General features: G+C 38.7%; 1 protein-coding gene across 2 annotated transcripts in view; it reads right to left on the bottom strand.

Annotated features, from left to right (window-relative positions):
* Nucleotides 1–22950, bottom strand: part of hipk3b (homeodomain interacting protein kinase 3b) — a 33726-nt gene extending 10776 nt beyond the window's left edge. The window contains exons 1-5 of one of the 2 annotated variants that reach the window (XM_029497753.1): nucleotides 22614–22950; nucleotides 15228–16308; nucleotides 15015–15161; nucleotides 5526–5649; nucleotides 17–136 (exon numbers count right to left, since the gene is read on the bottom strand). In XM_029497753.1, coding sequence (XP_029353613.1) covers nucleotides 17–136; nucleotides 5526–5649; nucleotides 15015–15161; nucleotides 15228–16308; nucleotides 22614–22686 — 1545 coding nt within the window. In that variant the 5' untranslated portion in view covers nucleotides 22687–22950. Of the gene's footprint in view, nucleotides 1–16; nucleotides 137–5525; nucleotides 5650–15014; nucleotides 16309–22613 lie in introns of both variants that reach the window. The other variant, XM_029497752.1, reaches the window with a different exon arrangement.
* Between the last annotated feature and the right edge of the window lie 400 nt (nucleotides 22951–23350).

Below are 23350 nucleotides of genomic sequence, written 5' to 3'. Positions count from 1 at the left end.
TATAAATACTACTCACCTTTAGTCTCCATGCTGCATAAGGGGAGTCAGACTTTTTGCAAAAGAATCGCACTGTTTTTGTCCCCGAATTTAATAGATGTTCTCCTGGCACACCTTGTGTCTGAGAAATGTAGCGAATCTGTTGGACACAAGGAGGAAAGAAAGTGACGAAAGAGAACATGAAGAGAAGCTTCTTCGGTCATAAAAATAAAAGGCAAAGAAAAGGGCTATACCTGCTGGTTCAAAAGGTGCAAAAAAAAAAAGAAAAGAAAAAGAAAAAGAAATCAACATCAATTTTATTTTAGTGGTTAGTGTTGTTGCCCCACAATAAGAAGGTTGTGGGTACGGTTCCCGGGCCTGGAGTTTGTATGTTCTCTCCATGCCTGTGTGGGTTTCCCCTGGGTACTCCAGTTTCCTCCCACCATCCCAAGACATGCATGTTTGGGTTAGTTGGTGACTCTTAAATTTTCTGTAGGTCTGAGTGCGAGTGTGAGTGTGAGTGTGAATGGTTGGTTGTCTCTGTCTGTCGGCCCTGCGATGGACTGGTGACCTGTCCAGGGTGTACTCCACCCTCACCCAGTGTGAGCTGGGATTGGCTCCAGCACCCCACGACGAAGAAACAGATAAAGCGGTTGAAAATGAATGAATGAATGTTGATTTCATTAATGTCACTTTAACATCAAACAATGTTCATTTCAATGTTTTGGTAGCTTGGCCATCGCCACTGCACATTCAAATGTACTGAGGATAATTTAAGAAGTCATTTACATTACATTACCCCAGCTCACCTCAGAGTTAATACAAATAAACAGCATCTTAAAAGGCCTGAAGGATGTCATATTCCTGACAAATGTCTAGACTCAAGAGTGTAGCTTGCATTTATGATCTCTAAAAGGCTCCAGGGCATGTTCCTATAATCTCAAATAATAAAGTTCCTATGACGTCAATGCCAAATGATTTGTTTGGTAATGATGTTCGCCAGTCAAATGGTGTGGGGCAGGAATGTCGCACAGAGGTTTACGAGAAGAGACCAGTGAGAAGTCTGATGGACGTCAATCACACCCAAGTGTAAAGGAAAACAACCATTGGGAGATTCAGCACTTTTAGGAAGCTCAGGGAGACAACAGCCACACATAATCACAAGAAAGTCACTGAACATATTCAAATGTATCTGATCATAGTTATACATAATATTACTAAGGTATATCTCTGCCATTATTTCCATGATTTTTTTAAACCTTAATACTTAATATTAATATAATACTTAAAGGATATTTACTATCTGTGTATGAAGTGGTCACCCTGCAGCTACAGAATTATACCTCAAAATTCCCAAGAACTTAAATATTAAATAAAGGGATGGGGTGAATATGGTAGGAAGGGGCACATCTATATTTGCAGGACTGACTCTCTTGACTGTTTCTGAATCCAGGTAAAAACAATGAATCAGTTTGTGAAACAAGCAGATAATGACAGAAAATGTTTCTTTATATGAAGAATATGTAGCCTGCACAAGAATGAGTACATTTGGCAGTTTGAAGACAAAGCTGAATAAACATGATTTATGTAGAAAAAATAAACAAACAAGTTTGCTGATGCTACTGTGATGACATTTATTCCACTATATTTCAACAATGCTTTTTTTTATTCAAGTTACTTCCCCTTTCCTTTAATGATTGATAAGAAATTGTGGAATGTAAGTTGAGGGTGGGATGTTTTTGGGTTTTGACAGCAGCATGTAGAAAAAGGAAAAAGAAAACCAGTAGAAGTTGTAGTCTGAGCACTGGTTTATATCCGTTTATTGTTCAGCCTTAATACTGCAGTAAGCCTGTTAATGGGTGGGTTTCAAGTTCACATTAATGGGCTATTGATGAGGCTTTAATACATATCGACTTGGATCATACTGGCCTGTTGGACAATTGTTACCTCATCTGTCTACTGAGAATTTTAGAGATGGTGGAGACCCTCCTGCCTTGTCTGAAGGAAAAATGACATTCAAGTGTCACAAACTAAAGTCACATCACACTTTTTCTTCGTCTTTGGCAGAAAATCCTGATTTACATCAACTAAGACCATTAATTTGCCTTGCATTTAGCCCATTATGATTCACTTAAGGGACAAGCTGATGCTCTCAATTCCAACCAACTTTGCCTCAAAAGTCCACAGACTAAATTCTGTAGTAAAGGCTGTAGTAATGCTGTGGTGCAGTTCACTGAAATCACATGAAAACAGCAATAGACACATAACAAGCCAATGTGTGTGGGTGGGAAAATTCTTGTGATGGGAAAACCCTTATTTTTCCTGTAAGGCATGTCTCTGCAGAGATCTCACAAACCAGAAAGATCATTGGTGCAAAGCAACTGCTTTAGAAAACAACTGTCTAGCGAGCCTGGGCCTGCTACAAGGCAGAAAGGAAGCAGCGGCAACTTTTCTTTTATTGCATTCCAGATAACAATACACACTATAAAAGTTGCATTTAAAGCTATCTCTCACTGCAATAAAGGCCTCTAAATTCTCAATTTAGAATAATGAACCCACACTCTCTTCCATATCTGGTGTACTAAGCCTCTTCCACATTTGTAAGATTCTGGTAAATTTTACACCAGCTCACAAGCATGAAAATTTCTGGTGGAGCCATGAGGGTTTTAACTACAACTTACCAAGATCTTTTTTGCTTCCCTTGACCCTGCCTACATCCTACTACATTTACCGATTATCCTAGATGCAAGTTAGGCCAAGCCCAGAAAGAGAGAGAAAAAATAAAATCAGCAAGCACCCATTTTATTGGCCTCTACAAAGCATGCATTGAAACATTTGGTTGCACCTTTTAAATACTGCCTGACGAAGCAAGTGAGAAATAAGGAGGGCTACTCATGACTGCAGCTGGGGTGATCAGAGCCACACATGAAAATATGCTCTTTGAACAGTGAGGTTGTCAAATCAAAGAGGTGAACAGCCTCCTGCTGTACTATGCAGAGAAAAGATGGTGTGATTGTAGGATGAGGTAAGGAGATGGAAGAGCAGGAGGAATAGCCTCAGTTATAAATACAACATGCTGTGTGGGGTGGAATAAGACCCCATGCGGAAAGATAAGCGTCCACCAGATCACCCTGTGGCCCCCGGATGAAACCTCACACCAGCTGCCTAGCTGTTTACCGACAGTTGGTTTTAAATTTTAGGCAATTGAAATTTACAAGCTTCCTATTTTCAACTTCTATTTTATTTACACATACCACAAGAGCACTCCAATCAAATAAATATTGTGATTTTGTAAATTTGACAAGCCAATGGGACTACAATGGGGACCATCTATGACGTGCTTGAGATAACATAGATAACATTCTGCCATAGAGGGTAATATGACAACTATGAAGTTGAAAACTTAAAGCGATATAACTCTTGATGTCAATACATGATTTACTAAAGCTATCTGCCATCATTCTCTTCCAGTGTGAATGCTTACTTGTTGAATATAGCACTTATGTACTATATTCAACAAGTTGCCTCACGCTTACTCTTTATTTCTGTCTCTCACACTGTCTGACTATACCAACTTTGTCCCATCCACCCTCATGCCCACATAAGCTCTAACTAAATTAGGGAGGCTCCCCCCAGATATCTCTAAAGCTGCTTTGCAACACTCTGACTGGCTCCTGCAAAAACAGATTCATCATATTTAGACTGGTGTGCTGCTGCACTTAAGTTAAATCTCTTTCGGAGGGTTTGAGTTATCTCTCCTGACTTGGGTGTGGTGAAAATGAAAAATGATAGCACACCATAAAAATACTCTGGTATGAGTGCATTGAGCCTGAATGCTATAGTATATAGTATTGTATAAGATAGAGCAGGATTTGACAGAAGCTCTTTGGCAGGCATTGAGGAAAGCTGCTGAACATAAGCCTAGATCAGTCTAGTCCCGGGAAGTTAGGGCTCCACTGGGAGGAGCAGGCATCCACCAGTTATTAAATTAGGGGACCAGATGATTAGGGATTTTGAGGGTATGATTATTGTGAGAGAAAAAAAAAACATGGTCTCATCTATATCAATATTATTATGGATTTTAATGGTCCAATTATGAACCATCATACATGCTTCACATTTTTATTAATTTTCCACAGTCTACTTAACGATCTATTTAATCTATTTAACCAGTTGTACACCACACAGTGTTGTAGCCTATTAAACTGTTGTGTGCCTACTTGCACGTGTAGCTTTGGATTGTTATCACATAGAGGATGTGTTGGACCCTAGCAACTTTCTTTCGGCAGGTTTTGCAGATCGGGTGCCTTTCATCCTGAACAACCACCTGGTCATCCTTTTTAGAACCAAAATACTCCCACAGCAATGATTTCACTGGTTTTTTTCAGGTGGATAAAGATGCCATTGTCTGCCCTTGTTCCTACAACAGGGGCAGCTTCATTGGCAATTTAGCCAGCACGTGCACGGCAATTAAGTAGGCGTGCGTGCCAACTTTTATTCCATTCCGGTCCCTTAAAAAACAATGAGGGGAAAAAAAAACCTTGTCTATTCTGAGGAGCTTTGCTAAGAGGCTTTTGTTACAGCTGCAGTAGCAGCAGTGCAGGTTCCTCAACAGTAATTTACCATTAAGTCCTCTCTTTTCCTGTGAACATAATCGCCTGGATTATCATTGTGAAGTTAATCGTGGTTTGTGGTTAATAGTAAAACTGGTTAAAAGTACCTTCCCTCAATCACTAGAAAAATGCCTTATACTCACTGCAACAGATGTCAGATGATACAATTCTCGGGGGAAATATGTCACCAAGGGACCAGTAAATTTGAACTAACTTGTTAATATGAGTCACTTGAACCATATGTTGCTTTCTTCCTTTCTTCATGCAAATTGTGTGATGGTGCACAGACGTTGTCTTTACCTAAACCTCATCTTCTATCTATTTCTCTTTTAGCTGTACTATCTTTGCACAGGAAATCACTTCATTATTCCTACAATTGCATTGGACCTAAATCCCAAACACATTTTGAAAATCTTTTGTACATATGGTGAGAATATTTCTTGCCAAATCTTCAAGCCACTTGGTTTAAACTTTGCCGGCCTATGTTTCTACTGTTTTTTTAAGCCTTTTTTAGGTTTTCTTTCAGACTGACTGTTTGGAACACTTCTTTTTGAGATTCACACTGAAGTCACCAGGGATTACATATCCTGCAAACCCTGTCCTCTGTGGGTGGCCTTCTTTGGAAAAAAAAAACAGGGGTAATGGAAATGAAGATAAAAGAGGAGACCAGAAAAATAACACCTTGGTTGGAAACAGAGGGTGTAGTACTGCTTTGGGAGCTGCATGGTATTAGAGAATGGAGAAAGGTCCTGCAAAACATAGTATGGAGAAAAACTGTTTTCATGTGTAGCTGATGTAGAGAGGATAGACTGAGTCATGGAAGGTTAAAATGGAGCTATGAGCTGCTGGGATCAGTTGTGCAAAAACTTGAAAGAATAGCAGGACATCAAGAAGTGGACAAGTGGACAAGCAGGTACTGAGAACATGGGTGTTTACCTGGTCGTACTCCAGGGCCCCAGGGTATAGGGGCCAGCCCAGAAAAAGTTCAGCAATCACACAGCCTAGGGACCACATGTCTATGGCTTCAGAAAACGGCAATCCCAAAATAATCTCTGGAGCCCTGTAGAACAGACACAACACGTTGAATACAGTAACAACTAAAACATTTCATGTCAATATTTTTAAATTTCAAGTAGATCTGTAGGAAATTCATTTTAAAAAGAGTTGTCTTAAAAACGTTTTTGATACATCTATCTATATTGAGTAAATAAACTCCCACTTACAACTGAAAATTATCTGTAAAGCAGATGTGAATATAGATTTTTTTCTTATACGATGTGAACTATTTATTTTCAGCAATGAAAAGTTCTAATCCTTGGGGAAAAAATATGTTAAAAGGTTAAAAGATGTTTTATCAAAACTAGTTGTAGTTGTTTTGCTTTTTGCTTTATAAGCTGATTTCTTGAGTATCCATGAAAAGCAATGTCATGGAATTCCTGCTGATGGCAAATCAGTAGCATTGTGTGATACATGTGTAACAGTGCCAAGTGACTTGTAAGCCAGTGCTGTGCGTGTGCTAGTCACTAAGCTTCAGCAGGCTGAGCCAGTGGGTTAGCAGGTCAGCCAAGCTGAGGTCAGTGCTTTGACAGGCTGTTTTTCTGGTCTAGGCTGATACAAATAAGATGTTCTCCTTTGCCACCTACATGCCGGCTCAGTGTTGCTTTGAGTACCTTTATAATAATACTGTAATACCATGTAGCCTGGGTGACTAATGGTGACGCAGGCCTGTCAGTTCTAATACAGGTAAGACGTGTCTGTCTGACATAGCTAAGAACATTGTTGGACACACAAGAAAGCCTGTAAAACAGTGACAGTGCATTTTCAGCATGAAACAGCATGAAGCAGACCAAATTTGTCTGATGCTAGCCTTTTTTGCAAGTGTGGCCTCAAGGCTCAGTCACATCAATTATACTTATTGGCCAGAGAAATAGCAGTACATATAAGGGGTTGCGGCTGTGGAGAACACAATCAACTGTCACATATTCACTACAACTCTGAACATTTCAAAATATTACCCAGTGGAACCATATGAGGGAAAGAGAATCAGTTGAACTTGACTCTGCCGTGTTATTTTCCAAGTATAAAGTCAAAGTAATGTTAAAATTGAGCTGGAAGTAGGGTACTGATGTCAGTTCTATTTCAGGGTCTTGCTTCTTCCTCATCCTTTACACGTCACCTGTAACCTAAACTAAAACATATTTCTGCCGAGTCTAAACACAACTCACACAGAAAAACCAATCTCCTATTGTGTGAAGCATGCATTCAAAGGCAACTAGGGATGCAGCAATTAACCGATTTTACTATTAACCATGCTTCAAAACGTCACAGTTAATTTAATTCCAAAGGCTCAGTTACACTGTTCTTTTCTCACTCATAAAAAAGGGACACTGTTACAATACTTTTGGCACAACCTGCACAGAATGAAAACAAAGTTACAACAGAGATGCAGTTGCATTGCCATGCCTATCAAGGGGCATGGAGGCTACGCTACATTAGTTAAACAATGGCAGAAGAACCAAGCAGCAAAGCTTTATTTCAACCTAAGTGAAGTCGGCAGTGTGCAAGTATTTTGGATACAGCAAGACGGACCAGGGAGTCATTCAAGACAACAGATCACCGGTCTGCAAAACCTACTGAAAAAAGTTGCAGCTAAAGGTTCAAACACATCAAGCTTGATGCAGCATTTACAGCATCACAACCCAGCTTTACACGCCAAAGTAAAGGTAACATGTAATAACTGAGTTAAATTACATTAGTGGCACTATATTATTTTATTACTGTGTTATTTCTGACAGCAATAAATGATAATAAAAAATTCGAATCTCTAAAGAATACTCATGTTACTTTATGCATTAGCTCATTAGTAGTGTTGTGTAATCGTGGTAATTGTGAAACCATTATTATTCCTCAGACTATAATCGTACAATCAAAATCTAAAATTGTTGCATCCCTAAAGGCAACTCTTGAAAATGTCTGAACCTAACTCTCTGGTCATTGTAGTTCATACGTATTAAAGGTTTCTTCATATCGCTTACATTATACAGTAAACAAATTATAGCAAGAAATTTTTGACATTTGTCAGTTCCATTCTGCATATACATAGCAGAAACCCTCCAACTGTTTGGGTTCTATGACATCATTCATGTGTTATGGGCTAGACAGAGGCAATATATGGGTAATAATAGCAAGCATAGTATACTACTACTATAACTTTTAGACAATCTTATCACATGGTTGAACAACGGGCGTAGTAGGAAGCATAGCAGCTAAATCAGAAGGCACTGATGCTAACCATTTCAGCCACACAGGCATGCCCCATTCACAAGGAATAGGTTTTCCCCAAATGAATGAGGAGGGAGTAAAGCTACATATCAACACATCTGTGCATTCATCACGACTCAGAAATAGGATACAGGCTATACTTCAACACGGACAAATACAAACTAAGCATCACTACAAATCATCATCTGGTTGAAAAATTTTTAAGAGACTACAGTGTAATCAAAAACTTACCCCAACAGCTCCTTTTCATTACTGGCATCCTAATATTCAAACAATCCTAGAAGGACTGAATCAGAGCTTTTACACAGGCCTTAAAATGTTGTTTTAGGAACACTACCTCTTTCATTCTTAACTCACTAAGCCTATTAATTGGGTCCTATTTAAATAATGAATACTTTTAAATAAACCCACTCATTTAGTTAACTTCAGATTGCTAGACTCTCACAGCCTGCAAAAATGCTTAAACCAAAACAATACTGCCAAGGAAAACAGGAGGCTTAGGTAGAGTAGATTGGTAGATGTTGCCATGGTTGCACGGCTTTGTTCTAATCAATGCAACTCAAGTCTTACCGACCTCTGTGAAACTGAATCTGTTATCCATCCTGAGGTTATGACGTACAATTTGAGGTGCCTCTGCATGCTTAAGACCTGACTGTTCACTAGCACGTGCACAGACACCAAAGGAAACAAAAAGGCACAATAAAAATTGTGGTGATCAACTAGTATTGTGCCTTTTGTTGTGTAGGAAAAAAATGCCAAGTTTTTTAGATTTTTAACAAAAATTTTGAATATTAAGGATCTACAACCACAACAACAGCGACATCTATGTAATTATTGCATCAATGCAATATCAGTACATTTACCATTCACTAAATGTAATTAATGTGCTTCTAATGTGTTTATGTGCTACAAATATCTCTTACAAAGGCTGTAAACATGTTCTTCAGTCTGAAGACAAAAGACAGTGTATCAGGTCTATTGACTGATAGTAATCCTCCGTGCAAAGTTTGGAAGTGAATGACTGAGAGACACAAATAGTTTGTCACTATGTTCAAAGGTTTCTATAGAGCCCCATTTGTTATCGGTAAAAACACACCTTGAGGGGCAGCAGAGGGGAAAGAAGATGCATCGTCAGAGCTTTCTATGCCTGCTAGCAGCATAGAAAACTAATTTCTCAGTTTACAGCTCACATCTAGAGTTTCAAGGTTTTTGTACCATAAGATCTTCCAAATTCTTACGAAGCATTAAGTAAGAAACAGTCAAAAGAATGTTCTGAAGAAGATTTTCAATTTAAGGGCTTCAGACTGACACAGTAAAGTGTGTATCATTTGGTTTTGGCGAGGGCACTGCAGAACAAGACCTGACTGAGAATAACAAACACTGCATTAGCTGTTGGTTTGTCTTTAATGGAGCCATCAGTAACAATCCCTAATGCTGAGTGCAGCAATATAGAAGGCCCAGTATGGGTACACTACTGTGCCAAGTATGACTCAAACTGTAGTTATGATATTTAGCATCAATCAAAAAATAAAACCCAGGCAAGAGCAATGGGAAGGTTTTATGCCTTTTTTGCCCCAAACTTATAGCTTGAAGCTTCCAGTGTAAATTTACTGCTCCTTTGTGAATAGGGTCTGACCAATCAAATCACATCTTTCCCTGGTCAGCAAGTTCAACAGTTTGTTCCATCGCCTCAAACAGCTGCTTCCCTTCTTCCATCTACCTCCTTCTTTCTTTCCACTCTGTTTGTTTGTCTCCCACCCATAAGAGGCTGAGGCATGTGATGTTATGTTAGCAGAAGCAACACAAAGATCGCGTATGGCATCATTCCAAACTACACAATGTGCGCGTGTGACTGTTGTGATGGAGGAAAAACTCCTCATTCATGGGAAATATTTTGAGTCCTGGATCCTAATATCTTGGAGTTTTATACTCTGTCCTGAACAGACACAAATGTGATTTAAATTACGTAATAAATATGTAATATTCCTCAATGTAGGGGTTTTATGTTTTGTTTTATCAACTTTTTTTAATCTCATCTTCCAAAACAATACAGCACAGGTGTACATATTTGCAAGAAGGAGCATGACAGAGCAGAGAAATTATCTCTGTCTATTTCTTATTTATGGCCGTTACTTCACACTCTAGAAATAGCCCTCTGATCCTCCCTGCTCTGTCATCAAGTGTAAAGTGGAATCAAACAAGCTAATACAGAAAACAAACAATAGGAGTGGCTACACATTGTGGAGGAGGGTCTAATTGTCATTGTATACCAAGATGCCTTTCAGTTAGTTTCTGCTTGTGAAGAAATTCAGTTGGGCTGTACGGCAGTGGGCTTGAGCTCAGCCACAAAGACAAACCAACAACATAGTGACTCCATGATGGAAGAATGTAGCCTCACACCATGTCTCCTCAAGGAAATGCTATTTCTCATCACAGAGTATCCTGCATTATTAAGTGGAACACAAATGCAGTGCATCAAAGGCAGCTCTAATGCCATTTGCACTCTGATCTGCTTAGATTAAGGCTACAGTTTGCATGTACCTAAAACAAATTATATAGGTATCAGCCTTTTTATATTTGTAATTTCTGAAAGCAATAATGACGATTCTTAGACTTTGTGATGTACAAAAACTTTTCTTGGATTCAAATCACTATCAGTGTATTTTGCATTATATTTGAACCACTTGGCATGCCACTGTCTTCACCATTTCATATCATTGTACTATGTTCCTGAATTACAGCTACTTGTATTACCATTATAAATGTTGTGGGAACATTTCAATAATATTTGTACCTGAATACTCCAGTATAGGCCCAGTCAAGGACTCCCTCAGTTAGGTTTGAATGAATACAACATTAACTTTGCAGCTTTGTGGAAGGCAAGCCAACATTTTTCACCATCCACCAGCTTTTGCTATTCAAAATAGTAAGAACACAACGCTAAATGAAAACGTTTTGACCTTTTGAGCACAAGTTCAAGAAACCTTAAGGAAGATGCTCACTATTCGTATCCAAAATAAAGTTTAAGAACTGTATCATCCTCCATAACTTGAGACAGCAATAATTACGAAGGCTGATTTGACCTGCTGATTTGAAAAGCAAATATTACTAACTTGGTAATAAAATGCAACAAGATGAAAAAACTTTAACTTACCATATGTGGAGAAAAAACTGACAATTGCTGAGGCATTTCAATGTATAATCAATGCAACAATGCTTAATATGGAATAAAATTAAAAAGTAAATGAAAAAGTTGCCACAGTTTTTATGGATTATCTAAATTGGCAGTTAGCTTGCAATGATTTCAACAAGTCTCAAGATTGTAAAGGAGCTTCTCATCTTTTAAAACTACAAACATGACTATACATCACAGACAATTTCCTGGCAGATAAAACCATTTCTTTCTGTGGGTGCAAGAAGAATCAACAAAGTAATTGGCATATGCTGATGGGGAAACTGACAATTTAACATTTGCAAAATACAAACATTAATTCAGAACCTTAATAAAGAAAATTAAGGTTTTATTTTCAAGCTGAAGCTGTGTTTCAGCCAAGAATGTTCCAGTCTAGCTGACTGTGCAAACATGGGTGGCAAATTACAAGTGGCCACTGGCCAAATGGTTGTAAACTGCAGAAGCGGCAGGTCTATCTATCAAACATATTAGTTTGAGCAGCTGATAAATTGAAAGTATCCACCAGGTGCAGAAGCCTGCTGGCCAACAAATGCATAGTGCTGTGCACCTAACCAAACTACACAAAGATAAATGAACATATGAAAATAAAAACAGCCAACATTAGAGCTAGTTGACCTTGAACATGTAAGTGTAAGCTCTCTAGTATTTCAAGCTGTCCCTATTTCATTCTTGCTGTCTATGTACTTCACCATCTATAGAAGTCAAAGCATACTGGCCAGTGTCCCATGAGCTATTTTAAGTAACCCTTCACTCTTAGCCTCAGCAACGCTGTTACCTCACCATATGCTTTGCATTCTCCTGCCTATGAGGGGGTACAGAGGAACAAATTTTTTTTTTCACAAAATGTTTTAATATCCTAAGTATTTTGTAATCCAGACTTTATTATTTTATATTTTTCTAATCACACATAATGAAATTTTGCAAGACTGCCATTCTGCTTTCACTCAATGAGCCTCTGAGCATTGTTACACGACATAATTGAAAGCATTTAAGCACGATTTGTGTTGTGGACATTTGCATCAAAATTTATCACCATGCATGGCTTGTGAATAACTGTGGAGCTGACAATAGAGTTGAAGCAGCTGCATTGATCGCTTCCTCCACCTTCTAAAAGAACAACAAACTATGACAGTTCTATTTCAAGCAACTTCATGAAACAAAATACATTTACAAAAAAATGACAATATTCATAAAAAGCCTGATACATGTACTGGATGAAAGGAGAACAATAAGTAAATGTTGGAGTCAGGTATTTTTCCCCACTGTTGTGGCTAAAAGCAAATGCTTCTCTCAGTTACTGAACAACGCTACAGTGACTGCAAATACAGACTGATATCATATGATCTATTTACATGTATTTTCATCTGTGAAAGTGTTTCCATTCCCACTGGACCATACTCCTTCACAGAATCAGTGTGCAGGATAATTATTCAATTGTTTTGTTAATGGTATCACTTTTCAATGAAACAGATAGCACTGATGAATAAATCTTGCCCCATTCTCCTCAGCTTAAAATACCATTACACTTTTTTCCCCCCACAAATAGAGTATATCTCCATTTGATCGGATATTCCTGTCATATGCTACTAAATTACAAGTGATGGATTAGACAAGACAATCCACAGATATCCCCAATAATGCAACTCAGAGCCAGTTAAGTACAGGAGACACTGTTTTTGGTTAACATTAGATGATAAGTTCAAATTTAAATGAGTTTAATAACATTTTAATTCACAGGCCAAAAAAGCAGATAACACAGACTTTATTAATATGACACATCAAAATCAACCTTTGCCAAAACTAGAATAGCAAAATTTCTCCTTGTTAGAGCATTTTGATAGTTTGAGTGGAGGGAACTGAAAGTTAGATATTCTCTCTTGCTGACACTTCTAAAGGAAGTGTCAATGGCTAGAATGGGGATAAATATATCAAATTTGAAAATGATGTGCAATTAAATTTTTTTATGTTTACTTTTTCTCCAACATCAACATAATCACATGAATTTTCATGGAAATTGTATGACAAAGAGTCCGACACCTCCTGTGGTAGATTCTGATAAACATTTCCACTTGATAAGTTGAGGAGGGGGAAATTTACCAGAATCCAGACATCACAAGGATTCCAACAGACTAACCTAAAAGTCCCATTGTGTCATCAGGCAGTGTAAAATACAAAATACATCAATCCCTCCAAAAGACCAAGCTTCAACAGACCTACCTATTACTGCACATCATCATAGAGAAAGACAGCAGAGAGAACAAAGGCTGCTTGCCTCATAAGGTAACTGTTGCCTGCTACCGTGGATCTGTGCCACCCAAGTGAATCACACCATGTTCTTAGTGTTACCAGTGGTCATGTTTCTTTGACCACATGTCACAGGTTAAATGCTTGTGTGTACAATCTGCCCTCTGTGTGCATGTATTGTTTAGGCATTACACCTGTTTGGGGAAATTTTTAAGTATATTCATACTATTCATTGCACACTGGATACTACACCAATGTTTGTTGATATTTTATTCTCTATTTCGTTTATTAATTAAATCATTTTACTGTGAGGGGTTTTTTTTATCTATTACCCTACTCTTTCTGTGCAAGTCTACCAATATGTAGTTAAACAACCTCACAAAAATACACACATATGATGTATACTCTCCCAAATAATGCAAATTATTGTATAAAACCTCCTTACAGTGTATTTCCAGACCAGCACTAATGTGTTCTTTTTTTTATTCAAGTGTGTGTATAGACATAAAAAACAAAAAAAGAATTGCCCCACAGCTACACACTTCAAGCCTAAGCAAAGCACAAGGGATCCATAACTTGTTTGTATTTTCTTTGCAAAAATAATCAACTCCTATAGACACAAATATGGATGTACACAAGTTGATACCATTTCAGGTCTGTTTTACAGATAAAACCCACCTAGCATAATGCCAAACGTAATTTATCCTGCCAATTGAAATAGTGCATATCCAAGGCCAGCAGAAACTAAGGTGCCCTAGCATAAATGTCATGTATTACATCTACAGCCATGCCATACCCCAGAATATACCATGTGTGGAATGGTTTTCTGTGATTTCTCTCTGAACCATTTTTAATTATTCCTTTGATTCATACTATGTCTCTGTGTCATTCTGCAAGTACTTGCTCATACTTTTATGTATACATTGGTGAAAATTCTTCCAATTCTGAAAGTCTTTGCTCGTGTTTGCAAATATCAACAGCAATTGAAGTCCCAGAAAAAAAACTAAATTTTCTGTCCCAGAAAGCGGAGTCATGGACACAGAGTGTGTACCCAGCTAGTACACACTGCAGGATTTTTAGCAGCCTGTGGTATGTAGGTCCTAAATGGACAGGACATGCAGTATGGGAGACATTTCCTTGTTTTGCCAAAGGAAGGACATCTTTTAAAATGTGACTCTGGTGGTTCATTTTAGCAAGACATGAGCTCCCCTGAAAACATGATGTGTGACATCTTAAGCGATCTGCAAAATATTGCCAATATGCTGTTTTTCCAATTCATATCTATCAGCTTGTATTGTCATCATCATCATCAACATCAAGGATTGTGAAATAAACATCTTCATCTCTTTCTCCTTATCACCATGCTCCATGCCTCTGTGTTGCTTTTATAAATTTATTTATATACTTTTGAACATATAGATTGATTAATAAAATTACTACTGCTTGTCAGCCCATTTGGTCATAAACATCATAAAAAAAAAAAAAAAAATGTATTTCTCAACACTTGAGCATGTGTGTGTCTATGGGTGTTAGTTCTTCTAATGTGATCATCTTACCCTAACCATCATATGTTTGTATGAAATGTTGTATAAATCGTTTCTGACCAAGAGAAGGGAGAAAAGCCATCGTATGATGATGATGGTATGGACACCAACAGAAATTGAAAAATTGTCAAAAAAAATTTTTTGACAGAATTTTGTACTCACCTATAGTACCGAGACTGGAGGTATGTTGAGCACACTGCTTTTGACACATGACTGGCAGAGCCAAAGTCTATCACCTTCACCCTGTAGGGTTGCCTCACTGGGTCCACCAGCATTATGTTCTCCGGCTTGAGATCTGCATGGATCAGACCCATGCTCTTCAGCTTTTTCAGAGCTGTAGCTACCTGCTGTAGCACAGGTCTGATCACTTTCAGAGGCAGGGGGCTGAACTTATTCTGCTTCAGGAAATCGTACAGGTTCTGCTCAAGCATCTCAAACACCAGACAGGTGTGGCTGCGGTGCTGGAAGCATTCAAAGGCTCGAACCAGGTTGTGCTCATCTGCATTCTCCCCACTCAGACGAGCAAGGATGCTGACTTCAATTTGACCCTGCCGTGCATATGAGGGGTGATTCTTCAGGATTTTCACAGCCACTACCTCACCCGTGCCTCTTTTCCAGCACTTAACAACCTGGCCGAATGTGCCACGCCCCAAGAAATCCAGCACTTCATAAGTATTCTTCATGGAACACAAGACTTCATGCTGTACAACCTGATAGTCCCCATCCCCACCTCCTGTGCCTCCTGCTGCACCTACACCCCCAGGCCCTGCACCCTGTTTGGAAGGGCCCCCTCCAACCCCAACGGCCGCAGGTGCAGTCACAGCTGCATTCCCCACATTCGTTGTTTGCAACATTGACAGTTCCTCCACAATCTGCATGATGCTCCCTCGGTTATCCAGCTCCTCACTTTTACGTTTCAGCCCACATCGCTGAGAGCTGTCAGCTGAGTTCAAACCTCCACAGTTCTGTTCTCTGTCACCCTCTTCCTCTCCGCCACCTTCACCTCCTCCACTGCAGCCCGCTCCCCTTCCCCCTCCTCCTCCTGGTTCTCCACTGCTGCCCCCACTTGCTTTGTCTTTCTGCTGCTGCTCCTCGCCCTGCGAGTGGACAACCCCTGTGTCCTGTCGCGGCTGGGCCGCAGCTGGGACTGGTCCTCCTCCTCCTCTTTTACCGGGCTGATGTCTCTGTACTCCACGAACCACCAGTGTCTGCACCGGGTACTCTTGTCCTCCACGCACTTTCACGCCCACTGCAAAGTCTCGGTTCACAAACGGGTGGGCTTGTTTTCGTGGGTGCACAATGCCTAGGGTTCTGCCGTTCAGATAAGTCTGCGGATGTGCCCTCTCATGGTACACACAGCTGCTGGGCTCAACTTTGAGTTTCTTCACACTGCTAAAGGCACTTGTCTGGGTTTGATAAATGTGTGGTGGGTAGACCAAGACTTGTGAGGCCATACCTGTAGATAAAGACAATAAACCATTAGATCATTAGTTTGCATGGTCAACAAACCACTTCAGTCATTTCAGCATGTTAGATTAATGGTACCATTAAAACTCTGCAAGGAACTGTGGTTAAAGTCATATTTAATACACAATGTATTTGATACATTGTCAACCAAAAACCGAAGATAAACCAGACCTCCCACATTGTTTTCTTGTCTTTGTGCAGTTAAGGTCAAAGGTTACAGTGCGTTATCTTGAGTCCAGTACAACTGGTACAATTAATCCCATTATGTTATTTTACTTGCACTTACCATCAGAGATAGCATTGCCCCACAAGCATCCATCATCCCAACATATGTCATGAGAACATCCTCACCATTCTGCCTACCCTCCATTGAACCTACACCTCCACACAGTTGAGTAACTTCACAAAGGTTTGCCTGACCTTTCCCTGAAATTTCCATACATCCTACTGCAGGTCTCCAGGCAACCAATCAAGGAGAGAAGATAGAAAGAAAAATAAAATAACAAGGCATTGTTGAGCCCACATGTCCAATCATATTATTATAGAAATTTGTTTATTCTCCCTCTCCCCCCATTATGTGTGTCCTAGAGGTTGGATGAAGCAATTTATTCACATGGAGACTATTATATATTGCCAGAATTTTCTGAAACCCAATTAGGTGAAGCCTTCACTTGAAAGTAAAGCAGCATAAAATTACATACATTTTCACAATCCTGACCCAAATATAAAAAAAAAAAAAAAAAGAAACTCACAGTGACCAGAAGCAGTCCAGATGCACTGAACAGGATATATCTTATTGCCATAGTGGAGATAATGACCTACTTTTATTTACTGAGGTACAAGCATCTTGCCCCCAAAAGTTTCCATGCTTTAATCGTCAATCAAAAACAGTGTTTACCTACATAAATTCAAATTTGGCAAATCTTCAGCCTAGCTTTTAAACGTTCATTTAAAGAGGAAACTCAAGTAAACCAGGTTTGGTGTGTCAATGCCCCTTTAAACTCTCCTAAAATAAGTATCCATGATGGAAAACAAACTTGTGTTATGATAACATGAATGCTGTGAACCACTCCTTTGACTCTATTCTGAGCAGCAAGATAAGGTCAACACATTCCCTGGACAACTTTCTGCACAATCACAACCTATGTTACTGTTTGGTGGCACCATTAACCAACTTCTGTGTTGGAGACAATTTGTAAAATTATCCCAAGCAGGGCTCATAAGGTCAGATCTTTTGGTCCAGTATGAAAACAAAATTGGAAGTGCTCCGTCAGGAAATTACAATTGGCCACACTGACAATGTGCTGGCTGTCTAGTGTGAAGGTCTGCTACAGTCAATCCGTACTGCAAGCAGCAAAAAAAGTATCTCAAGTAAGTTGCAACATGTTAATGTTCATATGGTATATGGCTGCAGCTTTTCAGATTGGAGTTTACATGTTCTTCCTGTGCTGACATGAGCATAATCTTCAATCTAAAAACATGCAGGGTGGATGAATCTGAGACTCGAAATCACCTGTGGATGTGTTAGTGAGTGCCTTGCCTGTCTTTGTCTTAATGTGTTTAGTGCTAGAAAAGATCAATTGCCCTGTGTGTGCTTGGAATTTCTGTGGTATATACATTTGTGGAATAGCCACACCAAATCATTGATGTCTGACAATTTTCACAGTTAGAAAATATAGTGTGATAAAAATCTATTCTACCTTATATTTATACTATATAGATTGTTTTTTCAGCACTTCATAGAAATGAGGCCACTGCATGACGCTTGGATTTAGTGCATGGCTGTTATGAAGAAACTATGAACTTTGGAACATGGGAGTCAACAAAGAAGTTAGAGAAGCTACAGGGTTGGTTTGAAAATGTTTCTTTAGATTTTGTTTGATCTTTTTCTTCTTTTTTTTTAATCCAGACTGGTTAGCCAGTTTTGCATCATATGTATGTGTATTTTGATTATATAGTTCACAAAGCATGCAGGAGGTGACATGTAAGGCTTGTTTCATGCTTCTCATTACAATCATTTCCTCTTCTGCATCATTGCAGAGCATACTGTCAATCCTCTGTGGCTCTATTTCTCAGCAGTGGCATTCCCATGTGAGTGCTAGCACTAAATTTCACAAACAAATAAAGAACTACATGGCAGGTGTATAAACACCCCTAACCCAAATGAATTGTGTTATTTTTAACTACAATAAAGGTATCTGGTAGACAGGAAAACACGAGTCAAGTTGAATTAATGCTCAGTAATGCAGACAATTGTGATATAGCATAGCAAATTTAAGCCATTTTATACATGAAGCACTACATTTGCACTGAGAGTTTTGTCTGCTGTAGGAATGGAGATCTTAATTGTCTATTCTGAAAGAACACTATCTGGTGTCAGGGTCCATAGATGAATGGAGTCTTCACTTGGGCCACTCTCAATAATACTCTCAACAAGTGAACATTTATATGTCTAGATTTGAATATCAGCTTCACCTAAGAAAACACTCAAATTCAATTTGGGAAAAACAAAGCATCATTTAATTTGCCTGGTCACACAAATGCTATCACTAAATGAATGCAAAGTACAAGTCTGAAACAAGTATATGAAGTAGACTGCCTTTGTTGCTTCAAAGCATAGAGAATGGCAGCTGCTATTATTAACATCAGGAACCAGATACTCTGTTGATCAGCCATGGGGCTCCTTGTGTGGCATCACATTACATCCTTCAAAGCTTTAGAAAACTTTCCAGCAACATACAGCTAATAAGTAATTGCTCACAGTTGAACTTCTGACCCCGGCATACTCAAAATTAAACTGAGAAGAAAATAAACATTAGACGCCTCTCTACATAGAATAAAAGGCACTGACTGAAGAACCAAGCAAACCTTTACAAAGAAATAATAGTGATAGGTGAGAGGACAAACAGGCCATAACAGTCTCAGCACACAGGGGAAATGAAAACAGATAATTAAGCTACATCTAGTAGCTTACAGCAGATATTTCTCTGGTTCCCTTTGTAATAAATGCAGTTGGATTTGCCATGATAGAGAAAAGACTGAGTGAAATGGAAGACCTAGCTTTTTCTTTGCCCCACAAAGAAACTTGATCAAGAATTAAGGGAAATTGCTACACATATAGCAGATGGCATATAATCTACTTTCCAGATATATTGTAAGAATCAAGCTATTAAAAATGTGCTATACATTTTTCATTTTAAAATTTCCTTGCTAACAGCAGCTGGTAAGTGTATTCTTAATTAATTCTCATGGCAAGTTTGGCATAGCACTACATGCACCAAATGTACACCTGAATAGATTAAGACCCACCATCACTCGTGTCAGTTGAGCAGACTTCACAGTCCCACTGTGTTCAAGTAGAGACCCACCTACAGGCAAGAAAACCCATGATGGGACAAGCCAGGACTACCTGGTTATCAGCAATTGAAGTTTTGATTAAAACATTTAAATATACCAGTTTCATGGTATATTTCATACTCAATTTTCAGACTGGCCACCAGCAACAATGCATACAAAATGTAAAGAGAGCTGGTAAGTGAGATGCAATCATAATTGGTTACTCAAGGTAAATGTTGAGATCTAGACAGGCTTGTATACAAGCATGCTTTGAGAGGTCCACTTCAACCAAACTAGGTCCTGCTACATAGTGTGTCTGTGGATTCACGACCATCATGAGTTTTTCTTTCCATTTCAAAACTCATTTTTACATTTCATTATCTAAAATTTTCTTCTCACCACATGACTTAGAAGCCATAATGATGTAATGCAAAGGTGACATCACAATTATTCTGTAAGACAAAGAACTGAATAATATTTGGAGGTTATGTTTGCAAGAAAGGCCATGACGAAGCCAGCAAACAATTTCCCACAAACGGTTAACTTTGCCTGAAACAAATATTCATAGTCATGAGCAAACCTTAAACAGTTTATATCCTGTTTTCAAATGACTGTTGATTATTGCTTCTACTAAGTGCAAATTGCATTCTGGGATACTGGCTGCGACGTGAACAGCTTGGTAAAGGCATACTTAATCATTTACTTTGTACATAGATCATATACACTTCATACTACTGTGTAGTAGGCACAAGGTTGTAACCAGTAGATAGTCAGCAGTTTTTAGTAGAAAGTATCTCAGGCAATATGCTACTAGGTGCTTCCTAAGAGAGCCTGTGACAATGGAAATGTGTGTAAGAGGTTGTTGTTGTTGTTGATATTTTTTTGGTATCCTCTTGTTGCTTTCTTTTGAGCCAAAAGCAAAATTGTTGTCGTAACTCAGTCACAACAACTTATTACTCACTGGGGTGCTTTGCTCAAATCTCATTATCAAGATCTTCTATACTGATTAGATAAAAGGGCCCTCTATTTTCTGAGGCACATGACCTTGGGGTATTTTTACTGTGTGTTCCCACTGGTCAGCTTCACAATATTGTACAACAATGAGTGTCTGCACACATTTTTTAAATTATAAGTCATTATAGTGTACTGGTTTTAAATTTAGAGTGCATGAATGTCACAGATGAAGACAGAGGCCATTATTTCAGTTTTGTTTTGTTTTGTTTTTTTTAACGGAAACAACCAACACCCCATAATCACTGATGATTTGACATGTTTAGTTTTTTTGTTTGCTTTTTAATCAAAGACTGGCAAAGTTAACTTCTTTATATTCAAAGCAACCACTCTATCACCTCGATCAAACATGTTTAACAGCTGTCACCTGGTCACACACAGTTATATCACATCCCCCTCCGAAATAAGCACTAACATTAGTCATCAAAACTTTGATCATAGTGCCACATTAACTAATGCTTCTCATTACACCAAGCAACACAATGGTAGAGTGAGCAGTTTTATTTTGTTTAAAAAAAAAAAACTGTTTGCACACATTGGTTTCTGGACTAAAGTATCAACTGTGTCTACTGTGTCATTAAAATCTAGAACTCTTGACACAATTGGTAGATGTTCTGTAATGGAACAGATGTTTACACCATGGGAAACTACCATGCATCACTTCTATAATTCATGCTAATTACTTACTTTTGTTTACTGACTCATACCTGTTTTCTCTTCAAAACGACATTACTCAGAAACTGGTCTTTAAGTTGGCCACCAAACAATCAACCAACCAGCTGCTCCAAGTATAGCAAATCTGTGCAGTGACATCATATGTCAACACGTTCCTAAGTCGCTTTGCCTATGTGCCTCAGCTAACAGCCAGCATTACGCACTAATAACAATTAGAACAGAGAAAACCGTATTTAAACATTTATGTACTGGTATCACTATGCTGACTTTACACTGGCCTCATCATTCCCCACAACCTTAATTTTGTGGCGCTGCAACTGAAGAACGTGATGAATATATGGTAGAGAGGAGTAACCATCCAATGGGGAATCCCACAAACAGAGGCGTGCAGTGCTGCACAGCACTTATTGTGTTGTCTCAAAAGGTTTACAGAATTCACAGATAGCAACATGGGCTTCAGACAGTCTCTGTGGTACTATCTGTATTACACTATTGTTACAGATGATCAAAAAATTTTGTGAAAAAATCTATTATGCTTGTACCAGTAGCTAAAACAGTAGTAAATTAAAACGGGCAGCTGTGATACATTATACTTTAAGACCAAATCAAGCTGCCATGACTACGACAAAAGGCAAAACCTTGCAAAAATTCATTTCAGTGTCTACTGAGATACTGCAATGATTCAGAGAAAAAATGACCAAAAAAATAAATTAAAAAAATCAAACGTCAAAGTCACACAGATTTGAACTATCTCCGTTAATCTAGATCCAATAAGAATTTTTGTGTTGTAACCGGAACAAACGTGTAAAGAAAAAGCTTAGGTTGCCTAAATTTAACGGTACTTTATTGAATGGTGTTATTACCAATGTGCACATTAAGCCAAGGTAGAAATCCGGTGTGTAATTATGGGAACTAAAGGGGCTAAAAGGTATATATTAAATGTCCTTATTTGTAAGAAATCATGATCACCACGATTATCTGAATCAAAAAGTCTTAACAAAGTCATATAGGGATCCACATAACAACTGACATCGCTAACACTGTTTGGCAGGTCATCAAAATTAGTCGAATAAAAATACATTTCAACTGGTCACTCGAAGTGCCAATACAGCTAGCTACTTTCGAATCTACAGTTGAAACCTTATACAGGCAAAACCTCGCTAGCTAACTTTGTGGCTAAGTTATGAGTTTGTATTACGTCACGTTTAAACTGTCATTTCAAAAGGTAACTGTTAGAAATATCACATTAACAACCATCACTTGACCACTTACCTTCACATGGAGTCACTATTAGTATAATCCAGGGCTTCTCTGAACATGTTATGGATTTATAAATCCATACCATGCACAGTTCGCCTGCATTGCTGCCATCTTGTCCTAGACGACAGGAAGGGAGAGCTCGCTCTCGCTAACGCCACCATCTCCCACATTTTAAAACATTAAATAACTCCAGCATGTGAGCGTCTGCAAACATCACACCGAGCCCATGTCGTAGGTACGTAGTTCAAATTCGTCTCCTTGCTCTCTGGGCAACGCAGCCCATCTCTGAAAGGGTATCTGTTACCCCGTCTAGACGCGCGTACCTGCGACCCTGCCAGCCTCTAACATGTCCCTTTTCTCCAGCTACTGCAAGCAAATGTTTGTGAACTGACGGCATCGGCCAGACCAGAGCAATAGATCAGAGAGCGCGCACAACGATTCAAAACTCGATACAATTCAAAAGGGGAAGAAAATTCGACTTATCTTCACTAGCAAAAGGCTAAAAGCAAAAGACAGTGAGAAGATATGGATTTGGTAGATGTGAACTTTTGAAAATGTTATGTGTTCTTCAAAAAAAAAAGATGAAAGGACTAAAGAATTGGACGACTGAGGGCCTTTAAAACATATTCAAGTAATAGCCTTTTTCAGCAGTTGGAGAAAAAAACTGTTGGTAAAACATTTGAATCCTTTGTAATCTCGCCAATCAACTGGCGCAGTAATTTGTGGTTTTAAATACAAAAAACGGCATA

This window comes from Echeneis naucrates, chromosome 3 (genome assembly GCF_900963305.1).
Source record: "Echeneis naucrates chromosome 3, fEcheNa1.1, whole genome shotgun sequence".
Classification (NCBI taxonomy): Eukaryota; Metazoa; Chordata; class Actinopteri; order Carangiformes; family Echeneidae; genus Echeneis; species Echeneis naucrates.
The sequence above is the reverse complement of the archived record's forward strand: the minus strand, read 5'-3'. Positions and strand labels throughout refer to the sequence as shown.